Source organism: Nicotiana tabacum, chromosome 19, assembly GCF_000715075.1.
Source record: "Nicotiana tabacum cultivar K326 chromosome 19, ASM71507v2, whole genome shotgun sequence".
Lineage (NCBI taxonomy): Eukaryota > Viridiplantae > Streptophyta > Magnoliopsida > Solanales > Solanaceae > Nicotiana > Nicotiana tabacum.
In genome coordinates this window covers 49,452,903-49,472,407 of record NC_134098.1, presented here as the reverse complement: position 1 = coordinate 49,472,407, position 19,505 = coordinate 49,452,903, and the positions used below count along the sequence as shown (strand labels likewise).

Genomic DNA, 19,505 nt, shown 5'->3' with positions numbered 1-19,505 from the left:
AACTCAACTAGAGCCTATCACTGGTAAAAGCACATAATGGAAGGGAAAGAAGAGAAAAAGTGAAAGTACAAGACGAAAAAACCAATTCTGAACTTCAAATGAGTTAGTGAATGAAGTTGACACAATATATTGAATTGCAGAATGAAGTTGGAACGTGGATATATTAAGCGTTGCGTGTTGGATCAGTTAGTTCCTCAACAAAGTAATTTTTGGTTGCCAAATAAATTTACCAGATAAGAGAATCTAACGCAAAATTCATGACCTCCGAAGCTCACGAGCAAGCTTTCACCAACGTACAAAGGGAAAAGGTCAAACCTAACTACCTAATTCATCTGCCTTTCACCTTTTTTTTTTCGTTTTGGCAATTAACTGTTAGCATTTCACTTTCGTTTTTACAAGGAATGAAAGCTACATTCTTTCCTGTTTTTTCTTTTTTCCACGCCTGAACATAACACTTACCCAGTACGATTAGATTAGAGCTGTTACCCGACAAGTACAAAGGGTAACCGGGTGAAAGCAACTTAGACGCCTCTCCACACCAGCGAGGAACATCCCGCTTCACAGGTATTATGAGCCACCTTTTCATGATAACCATGAATGAAGGCTCTCCTCTGAAAATAAGAATACAGAACTCCAATTGATGCTCGGCCTCCGGGTAGCAGAAAAACCTTGCACTCTGCAAATACAGAAATCATACTACAAAGACAGTGGAGATGGGATAGGGAAAACATAACATTTTGCAACATATTTTCCTGCAACTAGCATGTCAACAAAAAAGTATGGTACATTAACTAGAAAAAAGCCAACAGAAGATAAACAATGGATTTCCAGCATTGCCCATCAGCCTAAGGTGAGACATCACTAGATTGCTCAATTTCCTATCCTGCAGCTCATTCACTCAAAATACAACCATGCGGAAGAACTCAGGGCATTGCAATGTATTCTGGCCGTTGATGGGAAGATACAAACTATATCCAGCAAAAAATTGATGTGGAAGTTTTTGCCATCTCAATAATAACTGCCATAATAAGCTGTAGGAGGAACAGTTGTAGCTTGTGGTGCTGGAGGCAAAGTGGGAGCGGCGGCTGGCTGTGCATAATTCTGCTGAGGGAAGGCCTGGCAGTTATAACAAAGTTCACTTAGCAACAAAAAACAACACACACCAGAGGGCTTCCACCTTGGGTAGCATAAACATATGGCGATATAAAGCAAATATGGAAACAACATACTACACCTCTCTACCCCCATGGAGGGTAGGGGCTAGAGAAGAGGGTGTACGAGGACACATTTTTACTGATTAAAGCAAAGAAAAAAAAAGGTTCAAGTACAAGAAAAATATTACCAACTCCAGAAAGAAAGAAAAACTCCAGTTCAGCATAGCAGCAGCTATGTTACGAAGTACGGAACTTCACAGGAGAGATTAATTTCTGAGCAGATATTCAGTAAATTTCACGCTCTGCTACAATTTTGGTCCACTGGACTAAACTTCCCCAACGCAACACGATACGAAGTACGGAACTTCACAGGAGAGATTAATTTCTGAGCAGATATTCAGTAAATTTCACGCTCTGCTACAATTTTGGTCCACTGGACTAAACTTCCCCAACGCAACACGAAATTTGAGAAGCTTATACAACAACCAAATCTACCTACCAAGACACTAATTGGAATTGATTGACACCTTGTACTTGTGGAACTCATAATAGTAATTCTAAAGATACAACTAATTGAGAGAGAATTTCATTGCAGTGAGCAAAAATAAATTCAGGTATTCTTACCATGGTAAAATATCTAAATGATTGAGATAGTAAAGAATTTATTGAAAGCAATTAAAAAGATGTGTATGATATTCACATGGAGATTCCTTCGCACTATTAAGTCATCCGTTACCAAGGATAATTATGACTAGATATAGTTGGAAGGAATTCCAAATTACATAGTCACTGCAGATTGGAGAGAAATAAGCACAAATGTGACAACTATTCTATTTTTGAGAAAGAATTTCCATTGAGACTTTAATATTGTTGGGGTTGTGGCTTGCCACTACAACAAGGCTTCATTAGCTAACAGTTGACTAGAAACCCATATTGACAACACGAAATAATATCCGCATGCCAAATAAATAGATATCAAATCACCAAATGCAAATATAGCCAAATTCAACAACCACAAGTTTTTGTTTGCATGATATCTTTCTCAAGAACCACCAATCGTCCAACCAATGGACTGATCTAAGGAAAGATCTTCATCAAAAAAGAGAGAGTATGACAAATATACCATAAGAAGTAATCACGTTTTCATCTATCATTATAATCATATGCATTGTTACAATGAACAATTGGTACATACTCCCCACCCTCCCAAAGCCAAGAGTCAGACAGAATGGCTTTCCTAATTTGCTCCCTTGTTGACTCAAACCCCCAATGTCGCAGTTGGAGTTGGAAGGCCCTTTCACTAAAGCACATGTGCTATCTACTGTATTTGGCAGGAATAACAGTGTATTCCCAAAGCACACTAGACCATTGGATGTACCAATTTGGTGATCTTGGATTTGTGTGTTTCTGTGAGGATAAAGGTTCATTGTCACACCATTCCAAACACGAGGGTTAACCGTGAACTAAGTCTGAAATGCAATTTCTCCAACATATATTTAATTGTACAAGAGCTAATGGCAGCAGTACACCAATTTCTAGTCTTACTCTGGATTCTGGAACCAAGTCTAATGCCCTATTAATTTTGACTGATGAAATCAACATAAAAGAGATGAATGGATGGACTACTTCTTAGGTTCAATTGGCAATGTATCATATTGATAGCTACATTCTCAGGATAAAAGAAGGAAATGAAATGATTCAATTTTGAACACTGAAATGCTACAATTTCGTGGATGATACAAGTTTAGCAAGCCTTGTGGCCTCACCACCATTTTCAGACTTAAAACTGGGTAACTTAGAGGGCATCAAATTTTATTCTCACCAACCATTCTTAGCATACAAGGGCATGAATTCTTTTTTTGAGAAGGTTGGACAAGGACAACAATTTTTAACCCAAAAAAAGGTAACCATGAAAACTATAGAACTGGTTAATAAAAGTATCCCTGCTGAAACCATAATGCAAGTTGGTAATGTATGCAAGACAAGCAACGAAAATGCTGATATATAAAAGGCGCTCCGCTTACCTGCGCCGGGTATGTTGAAGGATAAGCACCATAACCGGCACTCGAGGGCACTGGTGCAGGCGCTTGAGGAGGTGCATAGCTGGCGCCGTAACTGCTGTAAGCACCATATGCTGCCTAAAGTTCAACAAACACAAAATAGAAAACTGAGCCACTGATTGCGTATCTGCTTTGAACTGTATATATTCTAGAAAAGTTAATTCCACGAATAATCTTGATAATCTGAAAGAAAATATGGACTGAGCAAAACAAGAAGATTCACACACATGGACATACAACACTCTCAAGCTTTAATGGCCGCAGGGAGAACTGAAATACATGCGTAAAGGAAGACCTCCACGGACCCGAGGGGTGGAGAAAAAGAAAATATGTAACAAGAAACTGAGTGTGTGATAAAGCATTTGCGCACAGAAAAGCTATATGTTCACAGAAAGCTGATTCAGAGGAAAAAGGAAAGGAGCATTCAAATTCCATTTAAATACAAAAATTATTTGTTTAACTCCATGATGAGGTTCCAGTTTAACCTAAATCAACATGTTGGTTAAAGCATGAGCAACACATATATAATGGTTCCACATAGCATTGTTCTGGGAAGCATATCCAGATCCGCACTCTAGGGAGAGATTTGAACCAGAGGGGCAAACCATCTTTAGTGAAACTGTTACCTGTTGCGCATAACCAGGATTCCACTGCTGCGGTTGGGCTTGCGCAGCCTGTGGCCAGGTTTGACCTTGTACACCATAACCTGCAGGCCATTGATTTTGCGCTCCAGGAAATGCACCAGCCACTGAGGGGTTAGATGCTGCAACTGCAGACTTTGCCAGCTTTGTCTTCTCAGAAACTAAATAATCGTCAGCCTGACGTTTCTTTGAATCTGAAGAGGTTCTATGGCGTAAAAAAAGCTTAGCGTGCCGATCATCAGCCTTCTTAATTGATGCTGCATCTCCGAAAAGATCTAGAAACTGCACACTTTCTCAGTCTCAGAACATTTCGGCAAAAGCATCAAAAAATAAACAGCCCAGACAGATGGATCATGGTATACAAATAGCACCAAGCATAATCAGTTAAGACACTCAAAATCTATTTTAAAAAAATTGTGAAGGCTCACAAGAGTCAGAAATAACTCCAAAGAAAACACATCCCTCTGTAAACTCTCCTTGCACCCATAAAACATTCCAACATGTTTACACTTCAGAGTCTTTAAAAAATCAAAAGATGTGAAGGCTCATGAATCAGAAATAACTCCCAGACGTTCCAAAATGTTTACACTTTAAGGTCTATTAAACAAGATTGTGAAAGCTCAAGAATCAGAAATAAATCTCTTTATAGAATCCCTATTGCATCTCCAAGACATTCTGAAGTGTTTACGCTTCAAAGTCAAAAGGAAAATGGTAAAGGCTCAAGAATCAAAATGATTGCCAATAAAACAAATTTCTCTCCGGACACCCCATTGCATCACTAAGAGATTCGGATATTATTCGAATTTAAACCATCATATGATTTGATTAAACTACCATGATATAGTAATCTGGTTATTGAAACAATCAATAATTCAAACACAAAGCGGAACTTTCAAGAAATCAAGTCCATACTCAAATTTAAATCATGTCATGTTTTAAACATCAGAGCAACATGATAAACAAACTCCCCACTGAATTTAATATGTTTTTCTACTTCCTACATTCCAAAAATAGTGGCCTTTTTTTCTTTCTTGGAGGTCCGACAACAGTGTCCTTTTCTAAAAGTAGAATTTGAACAAAAAAAATTCCCCATTTTTACCAGCTGTCTTATCTTCACAGTATAGCAAAACTTGGAAAAGTACCTAAAGATATAAGCCAACTTTAATCCAAGTGCATATTGATATCTGACAGGAATACTAGTTCAGGGATGGGTTACCAGCTTAATAAAGTATGTCCAGCTTGTTCAATTATTTCCGTTCAGTCAGTTTGCATCAAAAAGAGGGAATTCAGGTATCAGGAATATGGTAGTGTGTCATCTTGGAATATACAGACAACAGCCTTGTGCTAAAAGCACGTGATATATATAACTGAAAGCATTTCCAAGCATATCTGGTCAAGATCACAAGTTCAAATAACTTAAGGTTCCCACGAGAACAGCGCAAGCCATATTTGTTCTAACATTGAGGGCATCACAGTCCCAAACCTCTGTCAAGTACCCAAATCTAACAGTTCATACCTCCAAGAAAATGCTTGATAATTCCTCTCTTTCATCAACACTTGCAACGCTAGGGTTCTCGGGAGATGGAACTATGAACTTATCAACCAATGAATCCAACAAATCTATTCTCTTTGGTAGCGACTGAATGGATTCTAAATGGATCAGTGCCTGCATTTATTAAATGAAAACAGCATGTCAATAAGAAAACATCAATTCCTCCACTCATTATGCCTTTGGATGAGAGAGAGAGAGAGAGACAGAGTCGGACCTCCAGAAGTGGTTTTGACAACTGGACATTCTCAACTGCTTGATCAAGAATTTCCCGAGCTTTTTCCACCTTCCCAGAAACCTTTCAACAGAGATTTTGTGACAGTGAGCCAAAGGAGGACAAATACATAAATTTCAATGATGACTCTAATCATGAGGAACTCGAAGCGAAAAAAGATGTTTCCATGTTATCATCACCCAACAATACAGGGGATCAAGTCAAAGTCCTTAATGACTCTCCACACACTTGCACTAATTCTGCTTTCTTTTCCTACTGAAAAGCCTTCCACAAGGGCAGTGAAGAGTGTGTACATATGAACAAATAACTAAAATGATTGAGAATCAAATGATTATGTGGAATATTGTGACAAGCTATGGTCTACATATCTATGTCTCCCTATATATGTTGGTGTATGATTGCAACATAAATTATGATGATGCACGTCCATAAAACAGAGAATCATTCCGAGATTTTCTAAACATTGTTGGGAAGCCCATTCACAGATGAGAATATTAAATTCCAATTTCCATAAACATCTCCGAAGCAAAACAATATCTATAATTGATCACCACAATTGGAAGACGCACACTACAACAAGATGGAAAAGGCAATAGTCAATTACTTGAGTCAAATATGTAAAAGCTGGATAACACAAGACACAAAAGAACTTTACCAAGTACAAAAACCGAGAGTACTGTGCAAGCAATAATGGCAGACTCAGCGAGTGCTCCTTTCCTTTTTCAATGGCGATAGCTTGTTCATATACGGAACAGGCATCCTCAAGGTTCCCCTTCAAAGAACCAAGAAGAAAATGATACATTAGATAAGTTAACACAGATCAAATCTAATCCTGAAACCTTAGTAGGTCATGAAACAATCTTACAAGTCGACGTTCCATGTTCGCATGCTTGATTATTGCTTCTACAAGTCCAGGTGATATTTCAGCATGCACAAGTTGATACGCAGCCTGAGCACCAGGTATATCACCACGTTGCTCCCGCAATCGAGCAGCAAAAAGGTGAATCTCTGGTTGTCTCTGTTAAAGGTCGACAAATGAGAGCGATAATTAAATATAGTAGAATTGAAAGGCAACCTATTCAAGCAACAGCTCTAGACACAATAAATTGATTTCCAACAATACTTCATGGGCATCCTAATGCAACTCGCTTCCACCCTTTCAAGTACAAACTCTTGGCAAAGAAAAACCACACTATTATAACCTCACACGTCATTGAGGGTCATATAATGCATGAAGAGTGAAATATCATTAGAAACCAGCAAGAATTTATCAGTAACGACTTCAGATCTCACTTGAATTCAATACTTTAACACTTCAAAAAACTTTTCAAGAGAATGTCTATTTGTGAAAGAACTATAAGAAATAAAATAAATAGCACTTTAGCTTGTTGAAATTATCTTTAAAAAACCCAGCAGGAACATTGTAACTTGTAAGTTTGTCTAAGTTATCCAAGTGAGGGAATTGCCTACAACCTTGTTGGTCAACTAGAATTACCAGCGCATTAACTTGAATGCCCAGACCCATAATCCCCTCTCCAATGCTAAGAAATCTACTAAAGAGCAATTTCAGTGCTGAGACTACAGGATCACAGACAAACAAGCAAGCTTATCAGCGGATGACCGGCAAAACACTGGCATTAGCATTACCAGCCCCTGGATTTAGATTAATCAGGTGGAGCAATCTACAACCCAGGCTAGAAAATATATTGAAGAGTGATCTCAATGCTAAGTTTGCAAGATGGCAGACAAATAAGCAAGTTTACCAGGGTGCAACAAAGTTCAACCTTCCATGGAAAACTATCTTCCACTTCTGTCCATCATTGCAGTCAATTCATATTACAGCAGCCGTTGGGTTTTCCTCAGAGTTCAACCTTCTATGCCAAGATATTTCTTATATTTAAAATATGGAGGGGGGAATACTGATCCCATTCAATCGAAAAGCCAGTTATCATCTTGACAAGGGAATAGAAATCTCACAAAATCTTTAAATGCTAGACTTTGAGATGAAAAGTTAATAACCAGTAAACAGCTCATCCGGACAAGCAAAGAGTTGAATAATTTTTCAAAATTCAAGATAGTAATTAAGCATACGATTCAAAAACTGGCCCCCTAAACGCAAAGAGAATGTCATGTTGAACAGACCAAATAGTCACAAAGGAGAAATCTAAAAAAAGTTAATGAGATTTTACCTTGACAAAGACTTGAGTGGCACGAGCAAGGGCATTATCAGCAAGATCCAAACTTCCACTTGTTTCCATACACGAAACATACCGAATCCAAAATTCAGGATAATTGGCACAAGCAATCAGACATCTCTCATACAGCTTGACCACCTGACTTGCACAAGTAACAAATGTGTTAACACATACTAATGTTCTACCACAATAAGGAAATTCCACCAAAAGCTGAAAGGACTAAGAAGTACTCCTCTGGTGGAACAGGGCCCCTCTAATACAAAAGGGGGACCCTTCTAGCCTGACATGGTTAGGGAGATAAGAACACACCTGCATGCATAACATTGGAACTTCAAAACAAATATTCCACGATACAACAGATCATGAACCCAGAACGTCGACTCACAAATGAGGGTTTGAAGTACTTAGCCTTATAGAAAGCAAATGGATGGTCCATGCTTTAGTCCAAGTTCAATATCCCGTTTAAAAAGATGCTTCATCCGATGGTTTAGCCAATATAGCATATGAGGCAGCAGATATTACTTTAACTGTAAATAAATGTATAACAAGGCAACTAAAGCTATAAATAAAGAGATATTGAAAATCTACAAATAACCAAACCCAAGTACCTTATTGAAGTCATCTCCTCCTTCTATGAAGTCAAGATAATTGTTCCAATTTTCAAGCTCTGCAACATTAAGAGGCCGCACGTGAAAGTATGGCCTCCTTATAGCTGTTTCAAAACCAATGATCTTAGAATCGAACTCTTTAGCTTTCTTATACATCTCTTCTCTAATGGCGATATACTTCTCCAACTCCTCGGCATCTTTTAAGCTTGCACTTACAGGTTTAGAAGGCTCGGAACTAGAATTAACCTCTCCCTCAATCTGTTCACTGCCAGCTTCTGCTGCAGCTGCAGCTTCTTCAGGAGTTCGTAGCTCTGATAGAGGCCTACTAGCCACCAGCTCCTTAAAACTGTAGATACAATTGCACCAGGAAAGCAACAATAGTCACATCAACTACTTTTCTTGTATCAATATCAAGATGCTTAAACTAGGAACTTGCAAAAACCACATATTTAAACAAGCAAGATATCCACTTAAGTGTACTGCCGACGATTGAGCTTGTTTATATAAAACCAAGTAAAGGTGTATTCTATTCACAAGGCAATCAGAAAAAAATGGTACTGTAAGAGATTGAACTACAAGTTCGACCACTGAATCTGAGAGTCTTGAATGAATAATGAAAATGCAAAATAAGCTTCAAGGAAGATAATCACCCTTCAAAATAGCGATCGAGCTGCTGATTTGGATTCTGCAATATCTGTGTGTATATGGCAGCAACATTTGACCAAGCCTGCTGCGTGTACTCGTACTCCAGGTACTTATCCCAAAGTGGAAAAGACAGGTAGTCTGTTCCAACATACACTAATCCTCTTTCAAATAACCTAACAAAAACAATGTACCATAGGATTAATAATAACACACACATGCCTTTGCATGGGCTCTAGAAAATGCAGTACATGAGAAGAGTTCAAGCTAAAGTACTAATTCACTCAAAGAGCAGACACTCCCACAAATATGCTGCATTTACCTTCCTCAAAACAATCTTACAATGTCCGTGAAAGGAGCAGTGAGAGGGCACCTTAGCCTTACTGGACGAGATCTTCTCAGCAGCAATGCGGTTATTGATGCACCTCATGTGCGACGGTTAATAACAGCAAAATATCATGGAGAACTACATGGACTATACACAGCCCTAAGGACAGGGAAAATAGAATGGGGAGAATAAGGCCATAAAATATAATTGAATCCTGAAGAAAATTCATATGGCTACAGTAGCCATAGAATCACGTGGATTGCACATCAGTTATACAATCCTGAAGTGCAATCCAAACAAACCTTACACCATGTAGATGAATAAGAGCTGTTGCAGACATGCTGAAATCAGGTCAGATAGCATTGAAAGATCATATAGTTTGGCACAAAGAAAAAAATTATAAGCATCTTGCGCCAATGATCTCCGATGCAAAACTAGAACAAATCAGATCATCAATAACATTACCTTCTAATGGTGTCAGGATCTCCATAAGTGCTTATAGCAAAAACACAATAGTGCAACCACATATCTACCGAATATGTCACGCCTTGAACAGCTCGTTCATAGACCTCCACAACTTTGTCAACAGAGCCAAGACGTGTCTCATGATCTGCATATTTCTTCCAATAACCGTAACATAGAGGAAATTCTGCCAAGAATGCATCATAAACCTTCCGAATCTTCAAAATGTTGCCCTACACATTTTCACATTGCATATTGAATCCATCATTGATAAAATTTGTGTCCACAAGATACAGAATATAGACAGCCACAAGCAGATTTTAGCAAAAGAATTGGACCTTGAAAAGTTTGCTTTCAAAAGACAAATACACAATCCACATTATAGATGAGCTTGTTTGCTTAATATAAAGATTAAGAAATTAATGCTGTTCATAAATGATAATACTAAAATGTATTAAAAAAAATTTGAATAACTAGACTAAAATGTATTAAATGATAGGCAGATCATTGAAGAAATGTCATATTATTATCAATTCTATAAATTAATATTAATTTGATTTCATGGAAATAGGAAATTTTTTAATCAAAGCCAAATGGATTAAATCTTTTGTGATCCAAACGAGGAAAGTGCAAAGTGACATGGATAAGAGCATCACCATTCTTGCACTGTTAAATCTCTTGCTAATGAAAAATGATGTTTTGTGACTGTTATACATCACTGACTACAATCCTGGCAACTACCAGATTAAAAAAGTCTAAAATATACTGGTAATTTCAGCTTAAAACATGGACACCACTAAAAGTTTTTCCTAAGTAAGTTAACACATGGCATGGATGGGAAGAGAGAAGAATAGAACACCACCAACTCGATAGTGCTCCATGTCTCAAACAAACAAGAGATTTATCTAACTAAAGAATAACTATAAACATTAAAGATATGAGCTACGCGACAAAGCACCTATCTGACGCAGCTCTTGCAGTGATAATTCGCATAGAGTGTAACAGAATTTAATCCTTTAAAGTAGGTGATTAATTATAGCTTGACAACTATTTGCCAGAAATAACACACAAACCCAAAATTACATGTATGTAATTGAAGAATTTTCTGCCACACTACCCTTCTCTCTAGCACGAAAGTCAGATATATTTTTAGCAAAAAATTGTACCCTGTCAATTCAGCTGCCGGGGAAAAGACAGTACCTTTCCACATAGGTACTTCAACCAGCGGGAGAGAGTAGCAAATTTAAATAAAATGAGAATAATGAGAAACTCTCCTTTCTCAATACAGAAAACTGAAGAAGAGAAAATGAATAATACCAAGATGACAAATTCACTAAACAGATGGTCAGTTAAAGTACCTCTGACATCTTCTCCGTCTCCTCAATAAGGGAAGTCCAGGCATTAAAGTCCAAAGAATTTGTCCTTACTATGCTCCATAATCTTTCCTCTTCAGGAGATAAAGCTGTCAACAGAAAGTATAGCCAGTAAGTTTACTAACCGCTGATGCAACTGACATTCAGGACAAAGGGACAAAAAGGAAATTTAAAATTTAGAAAGATTAAACGAGGAAAGAAAACAAAATTGATTGAGTAGACAACATGTTGCAGGAAAGAGTAAAAGGAAAGCTGACTGGGAAAAGCAGCTGGTTACAATATGAGAAGGCTGCCGAGAAAAACAAATAACTACCAATCACCACAGACATTCACAGAGAGCCAAGCTACGGCAGCATCCTCGTGTAACTTCACATTATATGCAGATTTTCTTTTGTAAAAGAAATAGTAACACCACATATCTACTAAAGAAATTTATATCAGCATCATGTATTTGTATTATGATTCTTGTGACTAATTAAATTGATGACAAGCGTCCCTTAACATCTAATTAAGTACTTATTTAGTTTAATTGCAGAAGTAGCAACAGCCGATGACACAAGGACACTGAACAGCTAAAAACCGTACCTAAGCCGTCTTCTGGCTGATGCATATTGGAATTTCCATGAACATCTGATGCAATCCCATTTTCAGCAATGTCTCTTGCTTCAGTATTGTTGTTGCCATTTGCAGAAGAGTCATAAACAGCAGCTTGGGATGAACCTGCAGCTGCATCTTCTAGAGCTGCAAGATCCTGGCTGGCCTCATATGTCATAGCAGTAGCACTTTCTTGCTGGGTAGACACTGCATCAGTGGTATATAGGTTTCCAGCTTCTACATTAGAAGATGCTAACTCCCCAGCGCCATTTGGACATGGAGTGGCCAAATCCCCAGCATTTCCGGCATCAGAAGAAGTATGGGTGCCAGCATCATCAGGAACTTTTGATGAATAACCAGCAGATTTATAGTCAGTGACTGACGAGGTTTGAGCTACCGCAGTTTCACTATCGCCCATAGTTTAAAACCTGTCTCCATAATAAGCAGAATTGATTAGTACAGCAATAAAGATTAAGAAAGTAAGGAAAATTATACACATTTGTTGCCCAGATATCTTATTATAAACATATCAAAGGAACGAGTAGGATAATAAGTAAACATAGTAAGAGATTTTATATGCAAAACAAGAATAACATACATCACTGAGTGTGTATTGGAGGAAAATGTTATATACTTTCCTCTTCTTTTTTACTCGTTTCTTTGTATATTTTTAAGTGACCTTAAAGATAGCATACACAATATAGAATATAGGCCATCAGACAGGCTCTATCTGATAAGTAAAGATGCTAGTTGTTTATTTATGAAAAACATCCTCGAGGCACAATTTCAACCATCTCTAAATCACTTCCTTTAAAAAAATGAGGGCAAAAGACATAGAACTGAAATATTCATATTCTAGACCTAGTCAAAGCAAAACGTTACTTTGCCCTTCTTATCCTACTATTAGGGCAAGCACTTGACTAATTGGTGGTCCTAACAAGGCTTTGGATAAACAATCTGAAACGCTTAAAGACTGATGCATGTACAGTTGCCACTTGGCACTGAGAAAATATCCACATATGCCATGAAGTTGCACCAATTGCAACTAGTACTCAGCACCACTAAGTTAAAATCCTGAATCCGCCTCTGTGTGCTAGAATTTGAAATGTCAGAATACAAATCTACACTCTAAGCTTGAAAAAAAGTCATAAAACTAAAAATCCTGGCAAATAACAGCTAATGAACTACGTTTTTGGGTGCAAAATCCTACTGGTACAGCAGCGGCAAAACAAAACTCGGTACACAGTTTCGTAAAATTAACGAGCTAAACTGGATTAAGTTACAGCATGAATTAAAAGAAAAGTGTGCATTAATGTTACTTTAAGAAGCTGGAAATGGAACGCACCTGGTGGACTGACGGAAAGACGAAATCGAGGCGTCGACGAAGAGTTTCTAGAGGCGTTTTTGACAAAAGCTGCAGAGGTTTTCTCTGAGTTTTGGGGGTTTTCAGTGCTATGGAGGTAAAAGAGAAGGATTAGGGCAAATAAAATGAAGCGGTTGTTTGTCTATTGGGCGCGGGTGACTTGCCAAGGGTACATGCACTATTTTCGTAGGATCGAAGGGTAAATTGTATATATGTGAAATCAATCACTAATTTTTTTATTTTGTTTTTGGATGTGGCCTTCTTCGGATACCTAATTGCCTTTTTTAAAAAGGTTAAATTGCAAATTTCATCATAATTCAAAGTTAATTTATTGAATTTTAAAATAATAATAATAAAGTCACACTATTGTACTTCCTGAATAAAAATAGCTAAATTATGTGCATTCATAACAAAAATACAAATTCCAAAATGTCAACTTTTTAGAGTAGATGCATATTATGAAAATACTTTGTAATTTCCATGTCAAAAAATTATGGTATTTACAATTTTGAACTACTCATATTTTAAACAACACAATTGAAAAAATAGCAAAATAAAACAAGAAAAAATAACTTTGAACTTCAAATAATCAATTCGAATTTCAGGGTAATCGATTCCAACTTCAGATACATAGTTCAAATTCAGAATACTTAATTCGAATTATGGATGTCGAACTTCAATGTTGACTGAGTAATTAAAAATTTAAGCAAGAAACTCATTACTTAATCATAATTAAGTAGGAAAGATATATATAAAAGATATTCATTTTGTAATTATTAATTTAATATAAATATTATGTACCATTAAGTTTTTACCACAATATAAAATGAAAACATTTAAAGGATTAATGGGCCTAGAAGGATGAAATCCAGTTTGAATAGCTCTGTTAGGCCTGTATGAGTAAGGGGGGGCCCGTAACCTATAAAATGCTGGTGAGTGGTGAGGACTCGAAAACAACAGTTGGCGTCGTCATTCATCGTCCAATCTCTTTCCTACATCCTACGGAAACAGAAAGACACGGAACTATTGATTCCCAGAAACAACATTCTTACTCATTACATGCATAAAGATTCATTCCAGAACAATTGGGTATTCTAAAAAACTGATCTTTCTTTATAGAGATGCCCTCACCAAATCTTGAGAAAACACTTAATTTTGAATAGGTGTGGGAGAGAATTGAGAAGGGGAAAAAAGAGGGTGTGTTGGGCTGCAATATGTTTAGGTGCAAGTGCTTCCGTTGGAGCAGAATTTCAGATCTCTCGTCTCGAGAACCTGACACATTTCTTCTGCCTGCACCCCTCCCACAATGGCCTCAAGGTATGCCAATTGGGAATCCCTGTTGATGTTTCTTTTGCCTGTCAATTGTCATTTTTGGAACTTTGTTGCAAAATAGTCACTTTAAACTTCAATTCAATCAATCAACTGCACCATAATGTTTAATTATTTTCGCGAGCTGCATAAATTCTCTGTATCCAATCTCATAGTTAGACGGTTTTTATGCTGATGATCTATCTATGCAATCTAGTTAAAGGAGTCACTTGGATTTGACAAAATGCTTATAAACCTTCTGGATAACTACACTTTTGATTTAAGATGTGGGGTTTAATCTTCTGTTATGTGACCATTGCTTTCAATAATTTGTATGCCTATTTTGCATTGAAAACAAGGAAAGAAGGACACATCTTTTTGTTCATTAGAAATTACACATCCATACCAGAGGAGCTTTTAGTGGCATGCTGCAATAACGTGATTATTTCTTTGATCTTTTATCTGTTTATCTTAGCATCAACTAACTCAGCATTCTACGAGGTTCTTGTTTACAATGTGGTTTAGTGGTTCACAATGATCAACTTTAAATTGTTCCCGTACTGTTCTCTAAAAGAACAGTATATGCTACTACAGCTGCACGAGGTTGTTGCAACATTTGATTCTCTTGGCACGGTAAAGAAAAGAATGTAGCCTTTATTGTAATTTCCAAGCATGTTATTGAGCGTGCAGCGTGCTTAACTAGTAGTTTCTTCCATGCCATATCTTCACGCTTTATCCTGTTTGCCCCTTCTTAAAAGGGGCCTACAAGGTTTTTAGTACCTAGAGTTGTCAATGAAGTACAGTTAGTTTGGGAAGATGTTGCTGAAGTTCTTTGATTGATCAGCATTCAGCAATAGAGAGATAATGAGCCAGAAAATGAAAAGGCATATACGTTCTACATGGTTTGTTTGATCAATAAAATCTTGTATGTTACTGGTTTCAATAGTTATCCAATTCACCTAGTTTTCTCTATGATTAAGTTCTGTGTATAAAATCAGGATGTTGTTAAAATTAAGAATTACTGAGTCTATTTCTTTCTTTTTCTTGGAGAAGATATTATATGTTCTTGGACGTGCATTAGTTTTCAGAGTCACATGATATAATGCATCTGTTTATGGGTCGTGTAATTAACTTGTACCACAATAGACTGTAAGAATCATGTTAGTGGATTGCATAAGAACCTAGTATATCTTTTTCTGTCTTGACACATAAATTAAGAAAAGAACACTTCTAATGCAATCTGTTTTCTGTCTTAGAATGTTCAGCTACAGGGTTTGCTAGTGGAATAATTAAACTAGGGGAATTGGAGGTTCATAAAATTAGCAAGTTTGAGTTTGTCTGTGGTTGTAATCTGTCACAAGACCGGAAACAGGGTGTTAGCTTTTATAAGCCAAGGGGGGAGTCAGATGGATTTTTTAGCCTTGGCCACTACTGCCAACCTAACAACAAGCCTCTACGAGGGTATGTACTTGTTGCTCGGGAAGTGGCTAAACCTGAGGCAGGGGATCATTGCAATGGAAATCCTTGTTTGCCTGCACTTCAGAATCCCCTAGATTACACGTTAGTCTGGAGTAGTTCTGATGTTGAAAGTGAAGAAAACTTTGATGGATCTGGTTACTTCTGGTTACCGCAACCACCTGAAGGTTATAAAGCCCTGGGGTTCATTGCGACTAATAAGCCTGTTAAACCTGAGTTAGGGGAAGTTAAATGTGTTCGAGCTGACCTCACTGATGAATGTGAAACTCACCGCCTGATACTCAAAACCAGCTCTGTGCTTTCAGAAGTACTGGCAGTTTGGAGCATAAGACCGCGGCATAGAGGAATGCACGGGAAAGGTATTTCAGCTGGTACCTTTTTCTGTAGTTGCTATTGGAGCACGGGGGAAGAGCTAAGCATCGCATGCTTAAAGAGCTTTGATACGAGTTTACAAGCAATGCCAAACCTTGATCAGATTCATGCGATCATTAGGCACTATGGTCCTACTTTATTTTTCCATCCTGACGAGGTCTATCTTCCGTCTTCTCTACAATGGTTCTTCGACAACGGTGCATTGCTCTATACGAGAGGTGATTCAGTTGTTAAGCCTATCGAGCCTGACGGATCCAATTTACCTGGCGGTGGGACAAATGATGGCCAATACTGGATTGATTTGCCAAGCGATGTTCGAAGAGAGATTGTCAAGTTTGGAAATTTACAGAGTGCAAAACTTTATGTTCATGTGAAGCCAGCCTTAGGTGGAACTTTCACGGATATAGCGATGTGGATTTTTTGCCCCTTTAATGGTCCAGCCACTCTGAAGGTAGGCCTAGTGAATGTTCCTCTTAGCAAAATTGGTCAGCATGTAGGTGATTGGGAGCATTTCACTCTTCGAGTGAGCAATTTCACAGGGGAGCTGTGGAGTATCTATTTTTCTCAGCACAGCGGTGGTGAATGGGTGGATGCTTATGATTTGGAGTTTATTGCAGGAAATAAAGCTACTGTTTATTCATCAAAAAATGGTCATGCTAGCTTTCCTCATCCTGGAAATTACATGCAAGGGTCCTCAAAGCTAGGGATTGGAATTAGAAATGATGCTGCCCGTAGTAATCTTTACGTAGATTCAAGTACCCAGTATGAAATTATGGCAGCAGAGTATCTCGGCCATGGAGCTGTCAGTGAGCCATGTTGGTTACAATATATGAGAGAGTGGGGTCCAACCATTATTTACGACTCAAGGAAGGAGCTTGAGAAAATTGTAGAGCGCTTGCCAGTGATGGTCCGAAACTCAGTGCAGAATATTTTTGATAAGTTGCCAGTGGAATTGTTTAAGGAGGAAGGCCCTACTGGGCCAAAGGAGAAGAACAATTGGGTTGGAGACGAAAGATGGTAGCACTTTTCTTTTTCATATGATATGATTATATACTCTTGCCGGCAGATGAGAGTTGGCTTGTTGGAAGTCATGTTGTAACATTGTGTATAGATTCAACTTAATTGATGACTGTCGATTGTCGAAGTGTGAGGTGTTACCTTATGACTCGACTGTTCAAACAAGTTAAGCACACAAGATGTAATGGAAGTAAGAGGTGGAGAAATGGGCTTTGTAGTTGCTTTAGTTTAGCACTTTGTGAGGACTACTTTGAGGATCCCACAAGCTCATAGTCCATAGCAGGAGGAGTTATGTTGATTCTTTGGTTATCTGCACAAGGGGATCAGAATACACTACTGATAAATCAAGAGGGTATTAACCACGCGGTAATCCTTCACCTTAGAGTAATGATTCTTGATCTCTTGTTATGGCCATTTTCATTCTTGCAACTATCGCAATGTGCTGCTTCTCTTTCATTGTGGCATCAGGTTGTTCTTTGCTATATGAGCAAGTTATGCCAATATATAATGTTTGGCATTGACGGTCTCCCATGTGTCCCACTAAGCTGGGGAGGCAGACACTTAGGAGAGTGATGTTTGGTTCGCTGACAAAGTTATGCAGAGTTCACAGTTGAGTTGTGATATGGGGATTAATAATCACTGGATTATTTAGTGCTAATGATTTTTTAGCGGATGTTTAGTTCATTGCATCAAAAACTGGATGTACTGTGTATAATACAAAGTTCACAAATTTACCCTTGTTAGAGTAAATAAAAAATGGAAACATGAAATCGAGGTTATTTTGGTCTTTTAAATGTTATTTTCCCAGTAAAGCAATAAGTTAACCCAAGTTGAATCTTGTGTAAAACAATGTTGAACTCGAGGTATAAAATCATACTGGTATGTCACGGACCCAGAATTCCCACATTCGGCACCGTGATAACGCCTAACATTTCACTTGCTAGGCAAATTAACGTTATATATAGTTATTAATCATTTTTAACAATTCAAATCAAATGAAAACCAATAAGCTGAATAAACTGAAATAGAGTAAATAAATTAATGAAATGCGATATCCAAATACAATCCCAGAATTGGTGTCACGAATACACGAGCGTCTAGAGTACTACAAATAATAGTCTGAATAAAAGTATAATTGTCTTAATCGAAATAAACAGCTAAGGTGATGTAGAAGAGGACTACAAGGTTGCGAACGATGTGCAGTTGTACCTCAAGTCTCCGCCAAGAACTAGATCCGAGCAAATCTATTGAACGCCGCTAGGACCCACACCGAAATCTACACAAAAAGTGCAGAGTGTAGTGTGAGGACAACCGACCCCATATACTCTGTAAGTGTCGCGCCTAACCTCGACGAAGTAGTGACGAGGCTAAGGCGGGCCACTTACAATAACATGTACGCAATATTATTGCGGCCAAACGCACACGCAAGTATATGCGGTCGTCAAGTAATAAAGTGACTAAAAGTCGGATGTCGAACCCACGAGGACTTGGGATTAACTATTAACTAAATTAGACTATCCTAATTATCTGAACAAGAATTAAACCTATAATCATATGACCTTAATCTACTTAAAATGAAAAAAAAAAAATGAACTTTGAACAAAGGTAGAACAATTTTTTATGTTATCAATGTAATGAAAACGATCCAGGGTTATGGGTTATCCAACATTCCTATTGTATTATTCAATTGAATTGACTAACTAATTCATCTAGCTTATTGGTTGACATGGTTAATATTGCTCATAAGAATTTGTCGAGTTCTTACTCGCATATCCAAGCTAATTTAACGCCCATATGTCTATGGAGTTAGAATCAACAAGGACGCAATTATAATTCATGTACATCAACCAAGCAAGACAATTAGGTATATGTCTATCCTAATAGTGAATCCATTCCACGATGCCCAGGTTCGAGAACTTGCTCTACTCAATCCTATAAGCAATCTAGAATTCCCACTTTCGAGTTCAATTCTAGATTCATAGATAGTATTCAATTGGTGATCAAGCAATCAAATAATTAACCGCATGATTGAATAAATAAAGCAATATGATAAATCAAGAAAGTAAAATCAATCCTGAATAACAATAGTCATGAAAGAACCACAACCCTAGAACGTGAAGTTTAGCTC

The 19,505-nt window shown here is 37.7% G+C and overlaps 2 protein-coding genes and 1 long non-coding RNA gene across 3 annotated transcripts; 1 reads left to right on the top strand and 2 right to left on the bottom strand.

Moving 5' to 3' along the window:
• Nucleotides 1-719: 719 nt before the first annotated feature.
• Nucleotides 720-13,389, bottom strand: LOC107789600 (pre-mRNA-processing factor 39-1). The gene is made up of 14 exons (XM_016611438.2): nucleotides 13,187-13,389; nucleotides 11,833-12,269; nucleotides 11,233-11,336; nucleotides 9,878-10,107; nucleotides 9,093-9,260; nucleotides 8,443-8,788; nucleotides 7,829-7,972; nucleotides 6,505-6,657; nucleotides 6,295-6,411; nucleotides 5,622-5,702; nucleotides 5,372-5,521; nucleotides 3,841-4,137; nucleotides 3,179-3,292; nucleotides 720-1,116 (listed from the first exon to the last, which is right to left on the bottom strand). Exons 2-14 carry the CDS (start codon nucleotides 12,257-12,259, stop codon nucleotides 1,009-1,011), a joined length of 2,439 nt encoding a protein of 812 aa, XP_016466924.1. The 5' UTR covers nucleotides 12,260-12,269; nucleotides 13,187-13,389; the 3' UTR covers nucleotides 720-1,008.
• LOC142173223 (uncharacterized) lies at nucleotides 7,976-8,381 on the bottom strand. The gene is made up of 2 exons (XR_012702673.1): nucleotides 8,244-8,381; nucleotides 7,976-8,143 (listed from the first exon to the last, which is right to left on the bottom strand). It is a non-coding gene; the product is annotated as an uncharacterized LOC142173223 (long non-coding RNA).
• A 764-nt stretch (nucleotides 13,390-14,153) lies between the features above and the next one.
• On the top strand, nucleotides 14,154-18,156 carry LOC107789599 (hypothetical protein At1g04090). Its single transcript, XM_016611437.2, has 2 exons — nucleotides 14,154-14,521; nucleotides 15,769-18,156. The coding sequence occupies exons 1-2, from the start codon at nucleotides 14,419-14,421 to the stop codon at nucleotides 17,379-17,381; spliced, it is 1,716 nt and encodes a 571-aa protein (XP_016466923.1). The 5' UTR covers nucleotides 14,154-14,418; the 3' UTR covers nucleotides 17,382-18,156.
• Nucleotides 18,157-19,505: the final 1,349 nt, after the last annotated feature.

What these genes read in the sequence shown, in the direction of transcription:
- LOC107789600 (XM_016611438.2), bottom strand. Translation starts at nt 12,259, where the DNA reads ATGGGCGATAGTGAAACTGCGGTAGCTCAAACCTCGTCAGTCACTGAC. An exon ending in TGTCAAAACCACTTCTGGAG is followed by an intron (nt 5,522 to 5,621) that starts GTCCGACTCTGT and finishes TAATAAATGCAG; the next exon opens with GCACTGATCCATTTAGAATC. An exon ending in ATCCTGGTTATGCGCAACAG is followed by an intron (nt 3,293 to 3,840) that starts GTAACAGTTTCA and finishes GTTGAACTTTAG; the next exon opens with GCAGCATATGGTGCTTACAG.
- LOC107789599 (XM_016611437.2), top strand. Translation starts at nt 14,419, where the DNA reads ATGTTTAGGTGCAAGTGCTTCCGTTGGAGCAGAATTTCAGATCTCTCG. An exon ending in CCTCCCACAATGGCCTCAAG is followed by an intron (nt 14,522 to 15,768) that starts GTATGCCAATTG and finishes TTTCTGTCTTAG; the next exon opens with AATGTTCAGCTACAGGGTTT.